The 23,128-nt window shown below is 52.0% G+C and overlaps 1 protein-coding gene across 3 annotated transcripts; it reads left to right on the top strand.

Annotated features, from left to right (window-relative positions):
- The first annotated feature begins 1,743 nt into the window (after window positions 1-1,743).
- On the top strand, window positions 1,744-11,140 carry TBXT (T-box transcription factor T). 3 transcript variants are annotated; one of them, XM_027552183.1, is made up of 8 exons: window positions 1,744-1,949; window positions 2,589-2,853; window positions 3,830-3,964; window positions 5,069-5,130; window positions 5,247-5,308; window positions 7,351-7,524; window positions 8,545-8,674; window positions 10,867-11,140. In XM_027552183.1, exons 1-8 carry the CDS (start codon window positions 1,744-1,746, stop codon window positions 11,138-11,140), a joined length of 1,308 nt encoding a protein of 435 aa, XP_027407984.1. The 3 variants fall into 3 exon arrangements, with proteins under 3 accessions (XP_027407984.1, XP_027407983.1, XP_027407985.1); XM_027552182.1 differs by having other exon boundaries at window positions 7,348-7,524; XM_027552184.1 differs by lacking the exon at window positions 7,351-7,524.
- Window positions 11,141-23,128: the final 11,988 nt, after the last annotated feature.

The following is a 23,128-nucleotide window of genomic DNA, read 5'->3' as shown; positions in this document are numbered from 1 at the left end:
CGGGGCTGCCCGACTCCCGGCCAGAGTTGGAGAGGGCTGGGACGGCGAGCGCGCAGGGTCGGCCGCCGTCCTTCCCGCGGTGGCCCCCACGGTTCTCCACGGCGGAACGAGGCTGCCCCGCGCCGGGCGGGGAAGGGTTAGCGCGGGGCGCCGAGCCCCCTTGATAAGGCGTGGGGTTGTTCTGAATGGGGCGCCCCACCGACGCGAGGCTCCCTCCAGAAAGCCTGGAGGTGGGGTGCATGCGGAGCAGACCCGGGGGACCGAGGCTGCGGCCACTCTGGGCTCTCTCGAGCCGCGGGCTAGCGAGTCTGAGGCGCGCAGTCCGCGTCCCCACGAGGAGCGCCTGCTTCCTTCTTTACTGGGCTCCCGCTTTAGGAGGAATGTTATTGTCTGAAGAGGCCCCATTGAACTATTTCCTGCCCATTGTCACCTTTCCTGCGCTCTCCTCCCGGTCCTCGCGGAAGGTAATAAACCACCCGGGCCCTGCCACCCCGCCAGGCGCTCCGTCGCGGCCGCGCGAGGAGACGCTCCCGAAGCCCGCTCGCGGGGAAACCGTGGCCCGTCCTCTTCTGCTCCCACCTTCCGCGAAAGCAAAGACCAAAACCCATAGAAGTCGAACAGACTCCTGGGTTACACCCAGTGCACGCACAGACCTCGCCATCAAAGTCCTGCTTTTATGCAGGGAAGCGAGAAAATATCCAGAAGGCGGAGGGCGGGGGAGGTGCGTTTTATTGATTTCAGTCTATTTCCCTCTCCGGGCGCGAAGTGGACTGTGGGCAGAGACTCGGAGCGTGCGATGTCTCTTTCCAGACCCGTGAGGGCTGCGGAGAACAGGGGGAGCCCGGTGGGCTGGTCCGTGGTCGAGGGTGTTGGTAGGGTCACCTGAAGCGCCGAGGAACGTGTCAGGCCGGGACCGGGCTCGGTGGCAGCTGAGCCTTCGGAAAAGCCCGACTCGGGCCAGGCCCTGGGCACGCACTTAGGCCGGGCTGCGCGCGGTGGTCGCGGGCTCGGGCGCGCGTGAGAGCCGCTGTGGGAATGGCATACCTGTGGGGTCCGGGACGCCCTGGGAGAGAGAGGAGGGGACCGCGCGCGCGAGAGAGAGTGGGGGAGCCTCGCGGGCCGCCGAGCAGCCCCTGGGCAAGGTGCGCGCCGGGGCGAGCTCGCGGGCCGGCCAGTCCGCGCCCACCCCGTCCCCCACCTCCTCCCGGCCTTCGGGGCCCGCCCAGACGCTTTGATGGAGGTGCAAACATTTGGGGGAGGGCGGAGGTGTAGGGGCTGGGCCGGGGCTCGCAGGGTCCGGCTCCGGATTTACAAAAAGCTGGCGCGGGAGCCCATTGATGACCCCCCGCCTCCGCGGCCCGCCCGGCGGGGTCTGATATGGCCGCGCGCGGCCAATGGGCGGCGGCCCCGGCGCTTCAAAGGGCTCGCGGCCCAATCCGCCGCGCCCCCCTGCGCCAGGCTGCAGGCTCTATTTATGCCGAGGGGCGATTTTCCTTCCTAGGAGACCTACTCTCGTCCCTCCTTGCGGGAGTTCAAGTGGAATAACCTCCCCCCCACCCCTCTCCCCCGCCCCCTCCTCTCCAGATCGTCGCCTTCCACGGAGGTCGGCGCTGGGTCTGTGCCGTCGCGGGTCTGGGCACTTCTTGGGTCTTCTTGGAAGAGCGGCCGTCTGCGGCGGCGAAGGTGGCGCTTGCGTAGCCAGTCGGGATTTGGGGGGGCGTCGGGGCGCGGGCCGGCAGGAGGATGACCTCCCCGGGCACCGACAGCCCGGGGAAGAGCCTGCAGTACCGGGTGGACCATCTGCTGAGCGCCGTGGAGAGCGAGCTGCAGGCGGGCAGCGAGAAGGGCGACCCCACGGAGCGCGAGCTGCGCGTGGGCCTGGAGGAGAGCGAGTTGTGGCTGCGCTTCAAGGAGCTCACCAACGAGATGATCGTCACCAAGAACGGCAGGTGGGCGCGCCGGATCCCTGCCCGGCAACACCCTCGCCTAATCTTTCCGCTCATTTCCGCTTGGGCTGGGAATAGACTCGTGTGGCCTCTCCCTCTGCCTCTAGGCCTTCTTCGCAGAATTGTCACTTTCCTGGGGAGGACGGGGTGGCGTCCCTGCGGGCTCAGATAGTAAAGAAGCTGTCTGCTATGCGGGAGACCCCAGTTCTGGTTTCTGAGTCGGGAAGACCCCCTGGAGAAGGAAATGGCAACAGGCTCCAGTATCCTTGCCTGGAGAATCCCGTGGACACGGGAGCCTGGTGGGCTACAGTCCATGCGATCGCAAAGAGTCGGACAGGACTGAGAAACCAACACAACCCTAGGGAGAGGGACTCCCCCGGAACTCGGGGGACCTATGCCTCGCCTACTCTTGCCCCCGGACTGACCCGTGTGCTGCAGCCTCTACCAGGTCCTGTCCCACCTGCCTCCAGAGGCCGAGGGATGAGGGATGGTGGGGTGGGCGCATGCGGATCTAGGTGAGTCCTGGCAAGGAGCACCGTGCGTGGCCCCTTTTAAGTTCCCAGGGGGAGCTTTGTGCCCCAAATGACAGACGCCCCTGCCTTCGGCCTCACGATCCCATCCGGGGTCCTCCTTCCTTTTCAGGAGGATGTTCCCGGTGCTGAAGGTGAACGTGTCTGGCCTAGACCCCAACGCCATGTACTCCTTCCTGCTGGACTTCGTGGCGGCTGACAACCACCGCTGGAAGTACGTGAATGGGGAGTGGGTGCCGGGGGGCAAGCCGGAGCCGCAGGCGCCCAGCTGCGTCTACATCCACCCCGACTCGCCCAACTTCGGGGCGCACTGGATGAAGGCCCCCGTCTCCTTCAGCAAAGTCAAGCTCACCAACAAGCTCAATGGAGGGGGCCAGGTAGGTGTGAGGGGTGGGGGGCAGGGGCCAGGTAGGTGTGAGGGGTGGGGGGCGGGGGTCGACTCTAGGAGGGGCCTGCGACTCTGCACCTTCTCGTGGCAGAAAGTGGAAGGGCGCTCTGGCCTGGAGGTGAGGTCTGCCTTCCTCAATTAAGCCCTCAGTGTTGTTTATAGTAAGCTGACGACAGTAACACCCGGGCCTGGAGAGCGAGCTCGGGGAGAGGGCGCGAAGCCTCACCTTTGAACAGGCAGGCAGTTCTCAAGCTAAGAGGGCACTTCTGCGGCCTAGCCTTCAGCTTCCCTGGGGTAGAGAAAATATGCATGTCGAGGGTAAGTGCTCACTTCAGAGCTGAATGTGCCTGGACTGACTGCTGGGAGTCTGAACAGACTTGCAAAGCTGTCCTTTTCTACAGATAGTCTTTCCTTGGGGAGTGTTCCCGAAAGCGGCGCTGGTGCTCAGGCGTTCCAAGCTGTCTACAGCTGCCCTGGAAGCCGTAGAACTTTGCTCCACCAGGTCGAGCATGTCCGGAAGGGCAGGCGTTGCCTCTGATCCTGTGCAGCGCCTCTCATCCCCTTTCCGACCTAGTCGTGGGAGCAGCGCCTGACGGGCCACCTACCACCTTCAACTTGCTCAGTCGCTCCGTCTTGTCCGACTCTTTGTGACCCCAGGGACTGTAGCCTGCCAGGCTCCTCTGTCCATGGGATTTTCCAGGCAAGGATACAGGAGCAGGTTGCCATTTCCTCCTCCAGAGGGTCTTCCCAATCCAGGTATCCCTCGTCTCCTGTGTCTCCTGCATCTCCTGCATTGCAGGCGATTCTTTATGCCCCGAATCACCAGGGAGGCCCCCAGCGTCAGCAGTGAAGACATTTTCCTGTGAGCTGCAGTTTCTGCGTTTACATCAGGACAAATGGAAGTTTTGTTGTCTTTAACGGTGGGACTTTGAGGATCTCAGTTCCTGTGTTTGTGTCTCTCTCAGATCATGTTGAACTCCTTACATAAGTATGAGCCTCGAATCCACATCGTGAGAGTTGGGGGTCCACAGCGTATGATCACCAGCCATTGCTTCCCGGAGACCCAGTTCATCGCGGTGACCGCTTACCAAAACGAGGAGGTGAGGCACGGGCAGTCAGGGGGCTCGTGTGTGTGTGTGTGTGTGTGTGTGTGTGTGAGAGAGATTAGTGTCCTTTAGAGTCTAAGGTTTAGACCGATATTTAATGCCTTTTCAAATAATTTCCCATAACGGTAAATACCAAGTGGGACAGAAGGAGGAAAGTTTTAAAATAAGTACTCATTCAGGCACTTGCTCCTTTACTTTTCCCTAGAAGGGTCTAAATCTAGAAGCATCCACTAAATGCTCAAAATGAAAAGATGAATCAAACATTCAGGTTCAGGACTGTAAGATTTCTTGAGAACAAGACTTGAGAGAGAGGGGGGTGGGGTGTCTCCTTACTCTGAAAACCTTCCTGAAAGGGTCAGGGGGCACCCCTCCAAGTCTGTGCTGTGTGAAGAGTCAAGTAGACACAGCATGCAGTTTAGAGCCTGTGGATCTGTGTCTACGCCTGACACAGACAAAGGACAGACAGTAGGTGATTAGCTGGTCAGGCTGAGAGTGTTGCCCGCCAGCCAGACTAGAAGTCACTCTCCCTAAGCGGACCTGGGTTATGTTTTGAGCCATGTTTGTTAGACGGGATATTTTTTTAGATACTTTGTTAGACATGCACACAGAATATTTTGTTAGACATGCACACGGAATATTGTCAGCAGTGAAGAAGTGAAATGAAAGTCACTCAGTCGTGTCCGACTCTTTGGGACCCATGGACTACACAGTCCAGGCCCGAATACTGGAGGGGGTGGCCTTTCCCTTCTCCAGGGGATCTTCCCAACCCAGGGATTGAACCCAGGTCTCCCACATAGTGGGCAGATTCTTTACTAGCTGAGCCACAAGGGAAGCCCTTGTCAGCAGTAGGTTAAATTTATTATTGTGAATTCCACTTAGGAAATCAGCATTTAAAAGCTTTACATAAATGTGCTGTTCTTTATGAAATATTATAATTACTTGTCTACTTCAGATTCAAATAGGAAAATATACCTGGAAAGAAGTCTGAATATATTTGAATATTTAAAGGGGGTACTGGTGGTGCCTGATTTCTTGGTGCCTAATTAAATCCTCTGACTAACGAGCAGATACTAGTAGATGCAATTTCTTGTTTTTCAGATCACAGCTCTTAAAATTAAATACAACCCATTTGCAAAAGCTTTCCTCGATGCAAAGGAAAGGTGAGAGAATGCTAACGATACCCCTTGGGGGAAGAAGTGTGCAGAATGATGCGCTACTGCTGCAGATACTGTTTCCTGAATGTTCTCCTTGACCATTCAATACACTTTCTTGACAGAAGCGATCACAAAGATATGCTGGAAGAAGCAGGAGACGGCCAGCAGTCTGGGTACAACCAATGTACGGTTTGTTGCGCTCTGCCCAGGGGCACCTTGTCTCAGGGACGAGCCTGTCTGGGGCAGGGGGCTGGGGATATAGAAGACAGAGCTTCTGGGTGCCCCTGGGAGCACACCGCTCTTGGCTGTGCAAGGCAGTGGCCCTGCGTGTTGATGCTGTTCCTACTGGTCATCGAACTGCTGGTCGTCAGCCTCTGCTCCATCGGGCCTTTTGGAGGGCGCCCCCCGACCAGCTCACGGGATTCCTGACAGAGGAGCCTGGGTTCTTTTGCTTTGAGGCCCCTCCAGAGGCTTCCTAGGTGGCATGATGGTAAAGAATCCGCCTGCCAGTGCAGGAGACAAAGGAGACCCAGCTTCGATCCCTGGGTCGGGAAGATCCCCTGGAGGAGGAAATGGCAACCCACTCCAGTATTCTTGCTTGGGGAATCCCATGGACAGAGAAGCCTGGAGGGCTACAAGTCCATGGAATCAGAGTCCATGGACATGACCGAGGGCTGAGCACACACGAGGCGGCTCCAGCCACGGCTAGGATGGACTGCTGAGACCCTGATCGGTGTTCAGACTCTGCTGTGTTGGGCAGGAGAAGAACTTGGCTCTCATCCACTCTGAGATGGTCTGTCTTTTTGTTAATGGCTGAGAACGGAAGGACCGTCTTTGGGACGGTGCTTCTGATCATGTGTAGCTCTCCTCCAGCTTGCTTCGGGGCTGGGAATGGCCCACTGGGTCATGCTGGAGACAGCAGCTCGCAGGATGGGCAAGTCTGCTTTCAGTCTGGCCTCCTTCAGGAGTTAGTGAGGTAATCAGTGGAGTGATGCAGGTCTGTAGCAGAGTCTATCAGGGGAAAAGGCTTTCTCTACCCATCCAGGCGGGGTAAGGACTCAGAGATGAGAAACTGGCAACTGTTGGGAGAGAAAAGTTACTGCTGGCTGCTCACTTCTAAGTTCGGGAGGAACCAGAGCGCCGGCTTCCTCAAAGAACTGTTTTCCCTTTCTTTCTCAGTCTTTCTCCCTCCCTCCCTCCTTCTTTATCCTTCATGGACTACTTTAACAAACAGCTCTCCTAAGTGGCTCACGGCTGCCACCTCACAGAGCAGAATATGAACAACTGCTCTGGCCAGCCGTGGGCCGGAGCTTTGTGGACAGGTCTGGACCCTCCTCTCGTTGGAATGCTGTCTGCAGTTAGAGTTTGGGACTTGGAGCCCGAGTAGTTGTCCTCCTCGTGGTTGCTTTTCTGAAATTTTTTTTAAAAAAGAGGAAAATAAAGGGAATGGAGAAGAAACGGGAGCTGTAAAGGAGGGCAGGGCAGTGTTGGAATGATTCTCTGATTGACCTGTAAGGTGGGAAAGGGTGAGCCGAACGCAGAAGAAAAGCGAGAACACGGGTGCCCGTCCAGGCAGGACGAGACTCCTCCGCGTGACGGTGTGGTCTGCAGCGGGGAGGGAAGCGGGGAGAAGCTGGGGGCAGGGCTCTCCCTGTGCGTCCTGAGTCTGAATTTTGTCTGTTTTAACATTTATTCACGCTCAGTAGTTTGGCCTTGAAAACTGACCTGCCTGGAGGGTCAGCACGTCGCGGGGGATATTCTGGGAGGATCCTGGCAGGGGGGATTTTTTGAGGAAGCCGCAGGGCTGGCAGAGGTTGGGGTCAGTCTCTCAGGTTCTTGGGTGCCCTGCGCGTCTGGACACCTTGGCCCTTCTCTGGCCGCACGGGTGATGCCCACGACCCCTGAAGCCTGGTCAGGCCCTCGGTGTCCACGGACCCTGAGGAGGAGACCCGTCGCTCCCTGGCCTCTGCCCCGCTGTCCTTTAGCTTCGTTTCCGGCCACGTGGCTCGTGGGATTTTTAGTTTCCCGACCGGGGCCTGAACCGGGGCCCTCCGCAGTGAGAGCTTGGAGTCCTGAGCCCTGGACCGCAGGGAAGCCCCGTCTTGCCTGTTCGATGACGGAAGGGAGGCCGAGCGGGGTCCTAGATGACGGAAGGGAGGCCGAGCGGGGTCCTAGATGACGGAAGGGAGGCCGAGCGGGGTCCGCAGCGTGCTTCTCTCACAGCAGGGGGCTGGCTGATCCCCGGAACCAGCACCCTGTGTCCACCCGCCACCCCCCACCCCCAGTTCGGAGGCCCCCTCTCGCTCCCCTCCACACACGGCTGCGAAAGGTACCCGGCCCTGAGGAGCCACCGGCCAGCCCCCTACCCCACCCCGTACGCGCATCGCAACAGTTCTCCAAGTAAGTCCCGAGCGGAAGCGGAAGGCGGCCGGGGTTGGGATGCTGGGAAGACTTCCGGGAAGGAAGAGGCAGTCGGTGAGCGTCCAGGGAGCAGGCTCTTGACTGGCTCGAGAGGGACCTTTTGTGTCCATGTCGCTGCTGGCTCGACCACAGAGACCTCCAGGCCAGGGGCTTCGGGGCTGAATGTGACTGCTACCGCTTGAGCCTCTTTTCTTTGGGACCCTGGGCCCAGGCTTGCATATTTTGAGAACCTTGTAAGGTGATGATGCCGGGCCAGCCAGGCACGAGGATTACTAGCTTGACGACACGCAAGAGTGTTTCTCCAAGTATGAGGCCAGGGTCAGTGGCTCCAGCATCATCTGAAAACCCCCCCGACCCACAGAGTCAGAAGCTCCGGTGGTCCAGCACTTGGTGGTCTAACATGCGCCTAGGGGATACAGGCTTATCCCTGCCCCTAGGTGCAGGCTTGAGTGGTATGAACACCGGGCCAGACCACGAAGACCCCTGGACCTAATTCCCTCTAATACCACGGATGCCCCAGACTTCATTTTGTCTGGCTCTGAAAGGAGGAAAAAAGCAAATGAACGCCATAAAACAATTAAGCAATTAAAGCTGATTTGAAATGGAAGAAGCTTATTTGGGAAGGAAATAGGAGTCCAGCTAGAGCCTAGATCATATTTTAAATTTTGCCTTGAGTAAATGGTTTTCAAAGCCCTTTTAATTCTTAAGCAATAATCCTTTGCAGAAAAGACAGGTAAAAATTACATTGATTTTTCAGTATAATTAATTCTTAATCATGTGACTGTAGGAGTCCATTTTGTACAGGATAGCTATTGATCTAATGATAAAGAAAAAGCCTGGGTGCTGGAATATATTCCAATATGTACACTGACAATGAGTATTGGCCTCTGATGACTGATTAAGCAGGTGGTGATGTAGCTCCAGCTGTTGGTAGCGTTTCAGTGTGTTTTTTCCCTCTTGGAAGCCCCCATCAGTAATGACACTTTCTTACATCTGTAGCCTATTCCGACAGTTCATCTGCGTGTCTGTCCATGCTCCAGCCCCATGACAACTGGTCCAGCCTTGGAATGTCTGCCCACACCAGCATGCTGCCCATGGGTCCGAACGCTGGTCCTCCTGCAGGCTCCAGGTAACGCATGTCTGGGGAGTGAGGCAGAGTGTGGGAACGTGAGTGCCTGTGATGTCATCCCATCCCATCCATTAGCCTGTATCCTGCTCTTCACTTATGGGTGACAGGTTGTTATTGGTAACTTGACTACTAGCCAGCTATGTCCGGGGCTCCGGGTTACATGACTGCTGTGAGTTCCTGCTTCACCTGTCCTCTGGGAGTTCAGTGGTGCTTTCAGGGTGGATGGAGCTGGAATCTCATGGTAGGGAGCAGGGACCCTCTCCTGGCTCTGCTGTTTACTGGTCCATGCGATGGACAAGCCTCCTGAGCATCGCTTCTTCAGGAAAAGGGCACCAAACAACCCCAGCCTCAGCCCATCTTCACAGGCTTGTAGGTGTACAGGATTGTGGGGTCAGTAGGTGAATCTTGAAGACAAGTTTCCAGAATCTCTTTTGACAGGCACTATCAAATTAAGGAAATACATTTGTTGGATTTCTGTGCATATAGAATCAGGGTGTTTCTTCACATACAGGTAACTTGAAAAGAATGATGACTATTTTATTATTAAATTGAAAATTGTATAGAGGGAGGTTGGCTTCAAAAAATCAAGCTGGTCGGTCAACGTATTATATTTCTTCATAGGATTTTTATAATAAAAACTAAAATGAAAAAGTGAGAGCCCTTTCCACGTTTTCTAAGGAGGAAATGAGTCACCGGTATTAAATGATTGAACAGGTTGGCTCACAGCAGAGTGAGTCTACGGACAAGGCACCTGGACCTCAAAAGCAGTGCAGTTTCTGTGTGGATGCTAGCTCGGTTGCTCAGTTGCGTCCGACTCTTTGGAACCCCATGGACTGTACAGAATATCAGAATTTGCCTAAGATCTTAACTCTTTATGTTTAGGAAGCAGTTCCTTTAAAGTAGGAATCCAATGTCTACTCTTAAAAATAGAGCAAGCAATACATAACCAGGAAGCCTTTCCAGGGCTCCGAGGTCACCTAGAAGACTGCGGTGAGTCGGATGACCTGCAGGTTACAACGGGGTCCCCCTGAGGACTCGAGTGCATCTCGGAGCCTTGCTGCCTTTCATCTGTAAAATGGGGAGAGTCCCCTGCCTCCCTTCATCACGCCTGCTTGCAAGTCCAAGGGCAGCTCAAGTGTAGGACGTGGCCTGGTCAGCTGCATAGCCCGCCACAGCCTAAGCCCTCCTCGTTCATTTACGGAAGGATTGATTCTGCTAGAAGAGAGGGACATTTTCAGAAGCAAAACGTCAGCCTGGTGTAGTGTTGGTCGGGCCTGTGTTCTCACACAGGGGAGGGCTAATGTCCGTTTCCAGTTCCTTCCTTCAGGGACGGGGAAGCAGAGCCTTGAAGGTGGGCTCGGAGCAAGGCTCACCTGACAAAGTGGGTTAACGGGGGTTTACTTCCAGGTCTGAGTCCTGGGGCTCTTCCTTCTCCAGGGGCCACGCTGACATGTGCTGACACGTGGTGCCCACAGGGCGTCACCAGAGGACGCCCTCCACCATCCACATGTGTCTCCCTCCTAGGAATGACTAGCCTTTTTTTTTTTTTTAAAGATTTGTTTATTTCCTAACTCTTTGGCTGTGGCAGGCCTTCACCGCTACGCGGACGTGGTCTAGTTGTGGCGAGTCGGGGCTTCTCGTTGTGATGCCTGCTTTTGTGGCCGAGCACGGACTCCAGGGTGTGTGGGCTTCAGGAGCTGCGGCTCACGGGCTCTCCAGAGCACAGGCTCAGTAGTTGTGGCTCGTGGGCTGATCGCTCTGGGGCATGTGGGATCTTCCCAGACCAGAGATTAAACCCGTGTCCCCTGCCCTGGCACGTGGATTCTTAACCAGGACCACCAGGGAGGCCCAGGAATTACTAGTCAACACGGATGCGTACGCACATCCTCTGAAACATCGGACTCGGTGCGTCTGAGAACTTGGGTTCTCAGCTTGAGCACAAAGCTGGGGTCTTTGGAGCGGAAGCTAACAGTGCATGTCGAGGCGTTTTTAGGCGGCTCCTAATGATTTTGCTTCTTGTGGGCAGATGAGACGTGACCTCTATCCGTGTCCGAGTGTGATTTAATCACACAGAGGAAATGAGCCGTTTATGCCCCGGCCGTCTGGGGTGGGGTTGGCGGGGGTCTCTTGTCCCCTCCTGGAGCGCCTGCCCAGGTCTCTGACCCGTCTGTCTCCCCACTTTTCCGTTTCAGCCAGTACCCCAGCCTGTGGTCCGTGAGCAGCGCCGCCGTTGCCCCGGGCGCCCAGGCGGCGGGCGTGCCCAGCGGGCTGGGAGCCCAGTTCTTTCGAGGCTCCTCCGCCCACTCTGCCCCCCTCGCCCACCCGGTCTCGGCATCCTCCTCGTCGGGGTCCCCACTGTACGAGGGGGCCGCCACGGCCACAGACGTTGCCGACAGCCAGTACGACGCCTCGGCCCAGGCCCGCCTCCTGGCCTCGTGGACGGCCGTGTCGCCCCCGTCCATGTGAGCCGGAGCCTGTGCCTGAAAGGAGGCCGGGACTGCAGTGTTTGAGCGGCAGTCTCGTGGGGCGCGGGAAGGGGGTCAGGCCTGCTAACCGCCCTTCCAAGAAAAGAGGAAGAAGGTTCATGTTCTGTTATGTATCAGGGGTCCCACCGCCAGCGCTGTGCTCCTCCTCCGTGGTGGCGATGCGTCCTGGGTCCTTTCTGTGCTGCAGGTGTGGAAGCAAGGCGGGGGCCTCCCTCGCCAGGACCCTCAGTAACAGTGACCGGCCAGCATCCAGAAGCTGTGTTTCTCTTACATACAGCCCGGAGATGCCTCTGGCGCATCAGGCTTTGTAACTTCTCCAGTCATACTCTGAGGAGATAAAAAGCACGCTTCCAGTTCTCCTCCCTGTTGCTTTCCAGTAGCTTCCAGGTCCCTTTGGGACCCCTGTAGCTGGGGTACTAGCCGCAGCCCAGCTGAGACAGAATTGAGCCACTCTTGGGGGACAGCAGATGGTCGTTGAAACAACAGTGTCCAGCTCTGCCTGCTAGAATGTTTGCTTTTGAGCATAGGTAGCTGATCTCTTGTACTGTTAAACCTACAAATGTTTATGTTTTTCTTTTGACAAACTAGCCAAAGACAATCAGCAGAAAGTATTTTCTGCAAAATAAAGGCAATGTGCAAAATTCGGTTGGTCTAGTTATTATTTAAAACCCTTCTTTCGGAATGAGACTTTACTTGTGCATATGACTATCCTGGAGGAGCTTTTCAGTCTGTGATGGACTTTAACATTTTATCCAATCAGTGGCAGGACTAGAAGTGAAATGTTCATATATTTATTTACTCAATAGATGGACTACGTTGCCACAAAAATGCAAATGCTGTTAAATGATTTTCAAGAGAGCCAACACTGAGGGGTGAATGTGGATAGTGACGGGATGTAGACCATAATGATGCCATGAAGATTAAACGGAATGTTTACTCCATTCAAGCAAAGATACATAGAGTGAACTGGCAAAGGGTTAGAGTTTGTAGGTGCCAGGTGTAGCCACCACAGTCATTTGAACAATAAGGCATCTGTTAACATCTTCCCTGCTAGTAAGGTTTCCCAGGAGTGAGTCAGAACCACACCTGTGCTAGATTGGGGCAATTTCTCCACCTAGTGGCAGAACCCTTACTTTAATCCTAGCTGTTCAAGCTCGATGCTCTGAACCTCCTGTATCTATGAGTGTGAACCTAGAACTGAAGTGTAAAGGCCTGCACCTTTGGTGTGTCTGTGCCTGCTTTCCATCGGGCCATGCTTCTTGTAAACTATTTGCCACTTGAAAGTTTTTCTTGGTTTTATTCCTGTGTGTGTGTGTTAGTTGCTCGGTTGTGTCTGAGTCTCTGTGACCCCATGGACAGTAGCCCGCCAGGCTTCTCTGTTCATGGGATTCTCCAGGCACGAATACTGGAGTGGGTTGCCATCCCCTTCTTCAGGGGATCTTTCCCACCCGGGGTTTGAACCCAGGTCTCCTGCATTGCAGGCAGATTCTTTACCAGCTGAGCCACCAGGGAAGCTGGTTTTATTCCTACTAGGTTTTAATGCAACTCCTGTAGAAATACCCGAGATGAGAAGACTTGATATTATATAAAGATATAAAGGGCCTTCCCTGGTAGCTCAGCTGGTAAAGAATTTGCCTGCAGTGGAGGAGACCCGGGGTTAATTCTTGGGTCGGGAAGATCCCCTGGAGAAGGAAATAGCAACCTACTCATGTATTCCTGCCTGGAAAATCTCATGGACAGAGGAGCCTGGCAGGCTATAGTCGATGGCACCACAAGAGTCGGACATGACTTAGTGACTAAACCACTGAAGATATAGAAGTATTGGAAGAATATTTTAAAATAAGCCACTGCCCAAGTAGGACTGGGAAGTAAACTGGCCCCAGATGTGAGGTCTGCAGAAGAGTGAGGCGGGGAAGGAGGTGGCAGGACGGGTTGTGATGGGGTTTCCCAGAACACATCACCTGACTGCCGTCCCCAGGCTGGGGCCGTCCCCAGCACCTGCCCCTTCCCAGGCCTTCAGGAGCGTTAGTGAGTGATGACCAAGCTGCCGGTGAGAGGAGCATGTGTCCAGTGAGACTCATGCTCTGGGTCGCTGGGGAGCACCGCCAGGAGCGGAGCCCTGCCCCCGCTGGGGGCTGCGGGGAGATGGGGCCTCCACTCTGGGCTTTGACATGTTGGAGTTTCTGAAGGTGACCCAGAGAGCAAATTCAAGGAGTTAATATTTTAATAAATCCAACAGCATCCTTTTGGCTATGTAGCGGGGCAGTGGCAGCCAAAAAGAGCGAGGAGCCAGCAATTTTGGTACAAAAAACCTGGATAGGACTGTTCATCCTCATCCCTTGCTGTGGGAACCTCAGGAAAGTTAGCTATGCTTCTAGAAGTTGAAGTTCCTTATCTGTCCAGATGCAGAAAGAAAAGACCTGGGTGCTGTCAAAACGAATCTGTGGATCTCCCTGCCCAGTCCAGTGGTTAAGTGCTTTCACTAGAGGGGACGTGGGTTCAATCCCTGGTCCAGGAACTAAGATCCCCAAAGCGAAAGAACATAGAAATAAAGTAAAAATGCATCTGTTTTACCCAGAACACACACTTTTCGGGAGCACCGTCTGTCCCACTGGCCAATTGAAAAAATGCTGTGGACTCTATCAGGAAGAAGACGCCTAACCTAGAAGACATCAGGAAATTTGGTCAACAGTATACCAAGAGAAGGGACTGCGTCACACAGGAGGAAAGAGGCCCCCAGGAAAGGAGATGTAAGAGCCTGTGAAGAGGGCCTGGCTCTTCACAGGAGGGGAGCTGCTTCTGAGCCCGGCTGGGCTGAGACAGCTGAAGACGGTCACAGACAGGCAGAGGACAGGTCACCCCACTTCCCTCCTGCCCTGCACTGGAACCTGTAATTGCTGTCCACCTCTGATGGACAGAGGACCTCTGTTAGCAAACATTCCTCTTCTTAAAATTTGGCTGTAAAACCAAGAGGGAGAAAGCAGTGCGATCACAAAGATATTAATGTGAATAGTAAAGTGGAGTCGCTCAGTCGTGTCCGACTCTCAGCAACCCCATGGACCGTCGCCCACCAGACTCCTCCGTCCATGGGATTTTCCAGGCAAGAGTACTGGAGTGGGTTGTCATTTCCTCCCTGAGAAAACCGTAAATATCTGTAAAGCAAAACGAAACCTGCAGTGGGACCCTTCCACGTGGGAAGACGGGGTGTCCCGGGGTGAGTGGGTGCAGGGCAGGGACTCGGGGGAGCCCGCGGCACAGGGACTGCAGAGGCGTGTCCGTGGCCATGTTCACGGCACAGCCTCCTGCCCCGGGAGAGCTGGCGTGGACCCCTGCTCCCTGGCCCTCCCTGGCCCTCACTCCCGTGCTTCCTTGCAGTGGCGTCCGCCTTCCCAGCCCCCCGTCACTGCTGCCCTTTCTCCGCTTGAAAGAAAGGTTTACTGCTGACTCCCCCAGCTCTTCATTGACTCAGGTGTAAAAACCTCCGGACATCAAACGGAAAGACAATTGTTCACCCTCAGGCCTCATAAAGGCCCCCAGGTTCTCCTCCCCAACAGACCCCGTTGAGAATCCGCATGGTAGAGGTGCTGGCTTCCCGCACCCAAGCGCACGTCACCTACTTCCAGCCGGCCTGGGGGGAGCTCGCCCATCTGACTTGCAGTTTTATAAACTCTAAAAGAGTTTACTGTTATTACTTTTTATTCTGGCTGGCCTTGTAGCATGCCGGAACTTAGCTCGAGACAGGGATCGAAAGCCCGTGCCTGCTGCAGTGGAAGGAAGGTCGTAACTGCTGGACCACCAGGGAAGCCTCCTGACTCCCGGTTTTAAATTCTCTGGAGACGATAACTGTACACTTTGGGGTGCTTAGTATGTGCCCGCCACTGTTCTCAGAGGCTTCCCTCATAGTGCACTTGGTAAAAGAATCTGCCTGCAATGCAGGGCACCCGGGTTTGATTCCTGGGTCAGGAAGATCCTCTGGAGAAGTCATTCAATCGTGTCCAACTCTTTGCGACCCCATGGATTGCAGCCCAGCAGACTCCTCTGCCCATGGGATTCTCCAGGCAAGAATACTGCATTGGGTTGCCATTTCCTCCTCCAAGAGTCGGACACGACTTATCAATGAAACCACCACCACCGCTGTTCTAAGTACATTGTGTGTGTCTCTGACCTCCTACAAAACCTCTCCTCATTTCATAGAAAAGCAGGTGGAGAGCAGAGGCGTGGAACGCCTCGTCCCAGGTCACATAGACGGTGGGCGGAGGGTTGGGAGACGCAGCCAGGGGATCTGCGTGCAGAGCCCCTGCTTGTTACCTGTGTGCTCGGCCGACAGAACAAGGCAGGCGGCTTCCCTGGCAGTCGCGTGGGAGGCTGAGGGAGGCATGGAGCGCCCGCGCTGGTTCCAGGAGGAGCTCTGTTGAATGTTCTGTCACTGTTAGAATATCGAGGCATCTGATAACAGTACGACCGTATCCACCAGAGACACGGCTTAACCCCGCCTCACAGGGACCCGCGGCTGGCTGGATGCTGGGGCGAGGAGGGGGCTTGAGGAAGGGGTGCTTTCTACACTGGTTTGAAACTACTGGCCGTACAAGTGTGGGTCTATCCCTGACTATTCTGTTCCACTGATCTGTCTTCCTATCTTTATTTCAGTCTTGCTTTATAATAATGCTGGAATTTAAGAAATGAAAGCTCTCCAACTTTACTCTTCTTGATCACTTTAAATATATGTTGCTGCTGTTGTTGAGTCATTAAGTCATGTCCGACTCGTTGTGACCGTATGGACTGTAGCCCACTAGATTTTCCTGTCCGTGGGATTTCCCAGGCAGGAATACTGGAGTGGGTTGCCATTTCCTTCCCCAGGGAATCTTCCCAACCCAGGGATCAAAGCCATGTCTCCTGCATTGGTAGCTGGATTCTTTACCACTGAGCCACCTGGGAAGTCTATTATAGGTTTATGCCCCCAAATTGTTATTATTTTTGGTTAAAATGATCAGTGTATGATGTGATATTCACCGTTTCTGGTAATCTGCATCATCTCCTGTAGATATGGAGTTCCATCTGGGAAATTTCTATCAGTCTTTCTCATAGGATAGGTTTGCTGGAGATGAACTGTTTCAGGTTTTGTCAGTGACCATCTTTATTTCCCTTTCAACTTGGAATACTATCTTTACCAGGAATAGCGTTCTCGTTTGCTGGCCTGTTTATATCCTGTGGGTGTTTTTCGGCCGTTCCCTAGTCGTCTGGCCGCCGTGGTCTCTGGTGAGAGTCAGACGCCGCTCACAGCACCATCGCGCACCGCGCTGTGTGTTCATCACCGCACGTTACTTCCTGCTGCTTCTAAGGTCTGTCGTTTTATCTTTCGTTCTCAGCAGCTTTACTGTGACGTTCCTAAATTTATTTATTCATGTATTTTTTGCAGTAATCCCGCTTGGAGTTGGCTGGGAATTTCGTATCTGCGAGTTAGTGTTTCCACCATCGTGGGAGTGTTCTCAGCTATCGTGTGTCGACAGGTTTTCTCTGTGGCGTTATATCTCTCCTCTTCCTCTAGGACTCCAATCGTTTGCGTGTTTGATGTTTGACTTTTTGATCTTGTCCCACAACTTTTGTGGGCTCCTGGTTGATTTTTCCTCTACTTTTTTTTTTCCTTTTTATTCAGTTTGGACTCTTTCATTGATCTGTCTTCAATTCACTGTGTCTTTCCTTTGCAACATCCAGTCTACTATTAAGCCTATCAATGTGTGTACATGCGCAATTGCTCAGTCATGCCTGACTCTTTGCGACCCCATGAACTGTAGCCCATCAGGCTCCTCTGTCCATGGGATTCTCCAGGCAAGAATACTGAAGTGGATTGCCATTTCCTCCTTCAGCGAATCTTCCCAACCCAGCGATAGAACCCATGTCTCCTGCATTGGCGGGTGGGCTCTTTACCACCGGGCCACCTGGGAAGCCTATCTAAGGATTTATTTATTACTAACAAGTTTTATTTCTAACATTTAGCATTCGAGAAATTGGTCCAAATTTCTAGTGTTCTATCTGCTGAATTTAGTTGTCTCTTTACACAGCTATCTTTTTCTTTTTAAAAAACTTTTTATTTTGTATTAAGTTGTAGCTGATTTGGAGAAGGCGATGGCACCCCACTCCAGTACCCTTGCCTGGAAAATCCCATGGACAGAGGAGCCTGGTAGGCTGCAGTCCATGGGGTCGCTAGGAGTCAGACACGACTGAGCGACTTCCCTTTCACTTTTCACTTTCATGCATTGGAGAAGGAAATGGCAACCCACTCCAGTGTTCTTGCCTGGAGGATCCCAGGGACGGGGAAGCCTGGTGGGCTGCCGTCTATGGGGTCGCACAGAGTCGGACACGACTGAAGCCACTTAGCAGCAGCAGCAGCAGCAGCAGGTTGTAGCAGATTAACAAATAGTGTTGTGATAATTTCAGGTAAATGTGAACAGTGAAGGGACTAAGCCATATATACATATATCCATTCCCCCCCAAACTCTCCTCCCATCCAGGTGCATATAACATTGAGCAGAGTTCCATGTGTACACAAGCAGTCTTTTCCTACAGTACACTTTCACATTTTTAACATAGCCATTTTAAAGTCTCTGACTCTTTAAAACTATTTAAAACTGTGCTTACTGATGATTCCTTTTTTTTTTTTTAACATGATTTCTTTTCCTACTGTTTCATATGTCTTGTGATTTTTGATTTTCTGCTGGATATTTTTGTAGAAAAGAATAGTAGAGACTAAAATAGATGATCAGTGATCAGTGCAAAGAAATAGAGGAAAACAGTAGAATAGAGATCTCTTCAAGAAAACTAGAGATACCAAGGGAACATTTCATGCAAAGATGGGCTTGATAAAGGACAGAAATGGTGTAGACCTAACAGAAACAGAAGATATTAAGAAGAACTGACAAGAATACACAGAAGAACTGTACAAAAAAAGATCTTCATTGTTGGGAAGCCCAGTACAAAATAGCCGGTTGGAGGAAGTCCTTGGGAAAATGGTGAAGGGCCAGAAATACCCCGGCTTGGTGTGCTCGGGCAGAAAAACATCTCCTGCCTTTGGTTATGCCCGGCGCCAAGATTTAATAATAAATATTAATGTTTAATTAATAATAAATATTAATTTAATAAAAATTAATTAATAATAATATTAATGTTGCTTGAGAAAACGGGTTATGGGATAAGCACACGGGTCACTTAGAGCACGCTATCCTTGAAATATTTTTAATGATTAGGTGTTAACCCCATACATGCTCTGCTGGCTGTATACTCTAAGCTCTTTATTCCTACTTCTATAAAAAGGCTTGACTGCAGAAATAAACTTGTCAGTCCTTGCAAGAGACTGTCCGAGTGTCCTTCTTTCAGTTTCATCACTTCCAAGTCCCGGGGAGAAAATCCCCAACATTCATGACCCAGATAATCACGATGGTGTGATCAGTCACCTAGAGCCAGACATTCTGGAATGTGAAGTCAAGTGGGCCTTAGAAAGCATCACTATGAACAAAGCTAGTGGAGGTGATGGAATTCCAGTTGAGCTATTTGAAATCCTAAAAGATGATGCTGTGAAAGTGCTGCACTCAATATGCCAGCAAATTTGGAAAATTCAGTAGTGGCCACAGGACTGGAAAATGTCAGTTTTCATTCCAATACCAAAGAAAGGCAATGCCAAAGAATGCTCAAACTACCGCACAATTGCACTCATCTCACACACTAGTAAACTAATGCTCAAAATTCTCCAAGCCAGGCTTCAACAATACGTGAACCGTGAACTTCCAGATGTTCAAGCTGGTTTTACAAAAGGCAGAGGAACCAGAGATCAAACTGCCAGCATCCGTTGGATCATCGAAAAAGCAAGAGAGTTCCAGAAAAACATCCATTTCTGCTTTATTGACTATGCCAAAGCCTTTGACTGTGTGAATCACTACAAACTGTGGAAAATTCTTCAAGAGATGGGAATACCAGGCCACCTGACCTGCCTCTTGAGAAACCTGTATGCAGGTCAGGAAGCAACAGTTAGAACTGGACATGGAACTACAGACTGGTTCCAAGGGAAAGGAGTCCATCGAGGCTGTATATTGTTAATCTGAGTATTTAACTTATATGCAGAGTACATCATGAGAAATGTTGGGCTGGATGAAGCACAAGCTGGAATCAAGATTGCTGGGAGAAAGATCAATAACCTCAGATATGCAGATGACACCACCCTTATGGCAGAAAGTGAAGAAGAACTAAAAAGCCTCTTGATGAAAGTGAAAGAGGAGACTAAAAAGTTGGCTTAAAGCTCAACATTCAGAAAACCAAGATCATGGCATCCAGTCCCATCACTTCATGGCAAATAGATGGGCAAACAGTGTCAGGCTTTATTTTTTTGGGCTCCAAAATCACTGCAGATGGTGACTGTAGCCATGAAATTAAAAGATACTTGATCCTTGGAAGAAAAGTTATGACCAATGTAGATAGCATATTCGGAGAAGGCAATGGCACCCCAGTACTATTTTCCAGTACTCTTGCCTGGAAAATCCCAGGGGCGGGGGAGCCTAGTGGGCTTCTGTCTATGGGGTCACACAGAGTTGGACACGACTGAAGCGACTTAGCAGCTTAGACAGCATATTAAAAAGTAGAGACATTACTTTGCCAACAAAGGTCCATCTAGTCAAGCCTATGGTTTTTCCAGTGGTCATGTATGGATGTGAGAGTTGGACTGTAAAGAAAGCTGAGCACCGAAGAACTGATGCTTTTGAACTGCGGTGTTGGAGAAGACTCTTGAGAGTCCCTTGGGCTGCAAGGAGATCCAACCAGTCCATCCTAAAGGAGATCAGTCTTGGGTGTTCATTGGAAGGACTGATGTTGAAGCTGAAACTCCAATACTTTGGCCACCTGATGTGAAGAACTGACTCATTGGAAAAGACCCTGATGCTGGGACAGATTTGGGGCAGGAGGAGAAGGGGACGACAGAGGATAAGATGGTTGGATGGCATTACTGACTCAATGGACATGAGTTGGGTGGACTCCGGAAGTTGGTGATGGACAGGGAGGCCTGGCATGCTGCAGTCCATGGGGTTTCAAAGATTCAGACACGACTGAGCGACTGAACTGAACTGAACTGAACTGGAAGTAGATGATATTTACCTGCAGACAGAGGCAAGCTCTTGTTCTCTTGGGCTGAGGTGAGGATGTCAGTCTGATCTAGAGTTCAGGGCAGTCTGAGGTTTGCTGCTGTTCCTGTGTGATTCAGTTCACTACTGGCTTACGTATTTTGATGGATGGGATTTGAACATGAGTGTGGTTCCAGAACCTGTCTCAGCGGTTTCACATCTGTGCTGTTGCCCTGCCATCTCTAAAGGCTCAGAACACCTAAGACGGCATGCTCACAGCTCTCTGTGCACCTCTGGACTTCAGAAAGGGATTCCTTGTACCTGGGTGAGACCCCACGCACCTGACTGAGCTCCCTGTGAGCTCTTGTTCTCTGATCAGCTTTTGCTCTCAGCACCCAGGGAAGCGCTCAGTGGAGGCCCGTGGAGAATGGTTGGTGGTTCAGTGCAGAAAGGATCTGAGACTTGGGCTCCCAGGATTCTATCCAGCTCACGTGCAGATGTAAAAACTTTGACTGTTTCTTCTTAGCCTCATCCGTGGTAGATGCGCCCTGGCCTTACCATTCTGCTATGGATGAGTGCATTCTTGGGTGTCTTCCCTCCTACGGACAGCTCATCACTTTCTTATGTGTCTTTGTGTCTTCAGAATACTAAGCAAGTGCTATCATTTTGTAGCTTATCTTCCTTTTCTTGTTAAGTTAAAATCAATGGTCTCAGACAACTTTTTAAAATTTAAACCAGAGTCAAAAGCCCCTCTGATGTGTTACTCATCTACAAAATGCTTTCCATTTTCTCTCGTCTGATTGCCCCCCCTGATTTAAATGTTTAGATATTGAGCTGTTTAGTTTTTTCATTGCTCATCTTTACATAAAATGAGATTTTTTTTTCCTTGCCAGCTTCCTAAAGCAGAGGGTAAGGCCATGCTTTCTGTCCATGCACAGTTGTGTGTGACTCTGTGGCCCCAGGTACTGTAGCCCTCCAGGCTCCTCTGTCCGTGGGATTTTCCAGGCAAGAACACTGGAATGCGTTAACATTTCCTACTCCAGGAGATCTTCTGACCCAAGGACTGAACATCTCCAAGTTGCCACCTCTGGTTGAAAACGGAAGACTTTGATTGGAGCTGCCCCTGCCTGGAGGCTCCCTGGTTGCCCTGGGACGTTGGCAGTGACGAAAGTGAAATGCGGCTGGCGTGTTGGGGGGAGCACGCCCCTCTCACTTTTGTATTTCACGCTGCAAGAAGAGCTCCAAAAAATGTTTGTCCTTTGGTGATTGATAGAATTTTTAGTAAAAAAAATTTTTTTTTCCAATTTGAAAAACTCTTAACTTCTGTCTTCTGCCTGAGGGACAGACACTGGGAGGGAGAGAAACCGTCCCTGAAAATGCATTGTGCTGTGCTCGGTTGTTCAGTCGTGTCCACCTCTTTGGGACCCCATTGGCTATAGCCTGGACTAAATCTGTCCATGGATTTCCCAGGTAAGAACACTGGAGTGGGTTGCCATTTCCTTCTCCAATGCATGAAAGTGAAAAGTGAAGTCGCTCAGTCGTGTCTGACTCTTAGCAACCCCACGGACTGCAGCCCACCAGGCTCCTCCATCCATGGGATGTTCCGAGCAGGAGTACTGGAGTGGGTGCCGTCGCCTTCTCTGACACGTGCTTGCAGTCAGGTTCCGTGCAGGAGTACTGGAGTGGGTGCCGTTGCCTTCTCCGATGTGTGCTTGCAGTCAGGTACGGTTTAGCGTCTCAGTCCCGAGCCCTGTAGCTCTGTTGCTCTGAAATCGAGGCAAGCAGTCTGCAGGCAGGGAGAATGTCGATATGCCCGTCACTCTAGATCCTTCCATGCAGCCCATCAACACTCCAAGTCCACATGGCTCAAGGGATATTTCTACTTAATTTACTATATAAGGGATCTGAAGCTCTGATTAGAATTTATTTATATTTAAGAGTGGCATGAGTTTTGCAAAACCCACAAACCTCTAATAGTCCCGGGTAAAGCTGGGACCTTCTTGACATCACATAATGAGAAGCCGGAGAGGAAATCCGGGATTTACAGTGAGGCTTCATGTTGCTCACAGGAACCCAGATTCTTTTCTCTGCTCCACGATCTCCGCTGCCTTGAACTTGACCCTTCTGTTTACACCCTTCTGAGGGGCTGCTACATTTCCAGGCCCCCAGCCATGTTTCAAGCAGGAAGAGAGAGAGAAGGAAAAACATCCGTTACCCGCTTATCTGAGTTTCATTCCCAGAACTGTCCCGAGGCTGCTGCTGCTTAGGAGGCTGAGAAAAGCTCTACAGATTGCTTCTGTAAGCTCTGTAGTAGTGGCAGGCAAGGTAAGGAGGGCTGAGTAGGGAGCAAACGTGCAGCAAGCTCAGGTTTCTCTAGGAAATGGAGCTTCCAGTACGACGTGAGTGATGGTGGTGGCCAAGGGGGCGTTTTCAGGGTCCTTCCTGAACAGCACCGCTACCGGTCTGATGCTGTCCCTGCACCTGCTCAGATGCTACCGTGTGTGACAGCTTCATTCTCATCCTTTTTCATGGCTTTGGACTTAACTCTAGTTTTCTGGAAGTGAGAATTCTGCCTCATTTTCTACTTAGTAATGTTGCTCAGTAACATGTTAGAAGACAGACAAAAGATGGTTCAAAAAATTACGTGAGGTGTAGAACAGATTTCTCATGACCTTGCTCTTCAGATAGTTTCCTCCAGCCCAGAAAGGGCTTCCAGGGTGTTTCTGACTAAGTCACGTTCTTTTAAGCAACTTCCCGCAGTCCATGGGGTCGCAGAGTTGGACACTTCTTAGCGGCTAAGCAACTCAGAATGTGGATGCACCATTTCTGTGGTGATATTTGGACATGCCACTTTCTCGTCAAAGGTC

The sequence above is a fragment of the Bos indicus x Bos taurus genome, chromosome 9, assembly GCF_003369695.1.
Source record: "Bos indicus x Bos taurus breed Angus x Brahman F1 hybrid chromosome 9, Bos_hybrid_MaternalHap_v2.0, whole genome shotgun sequence".
Taxonomy (NCBI): domain Eukaryota; kingdom Metazoa; phylum Chordata; class Mammalia; order Artiodactyla; family Bovidae; genus Bos; species Bos indicus x Bos taurus.
Note: the sequence above shows the minus strand (reverse complement) of the source record. Positions and strands in the feature narration are given on the sequence as shown.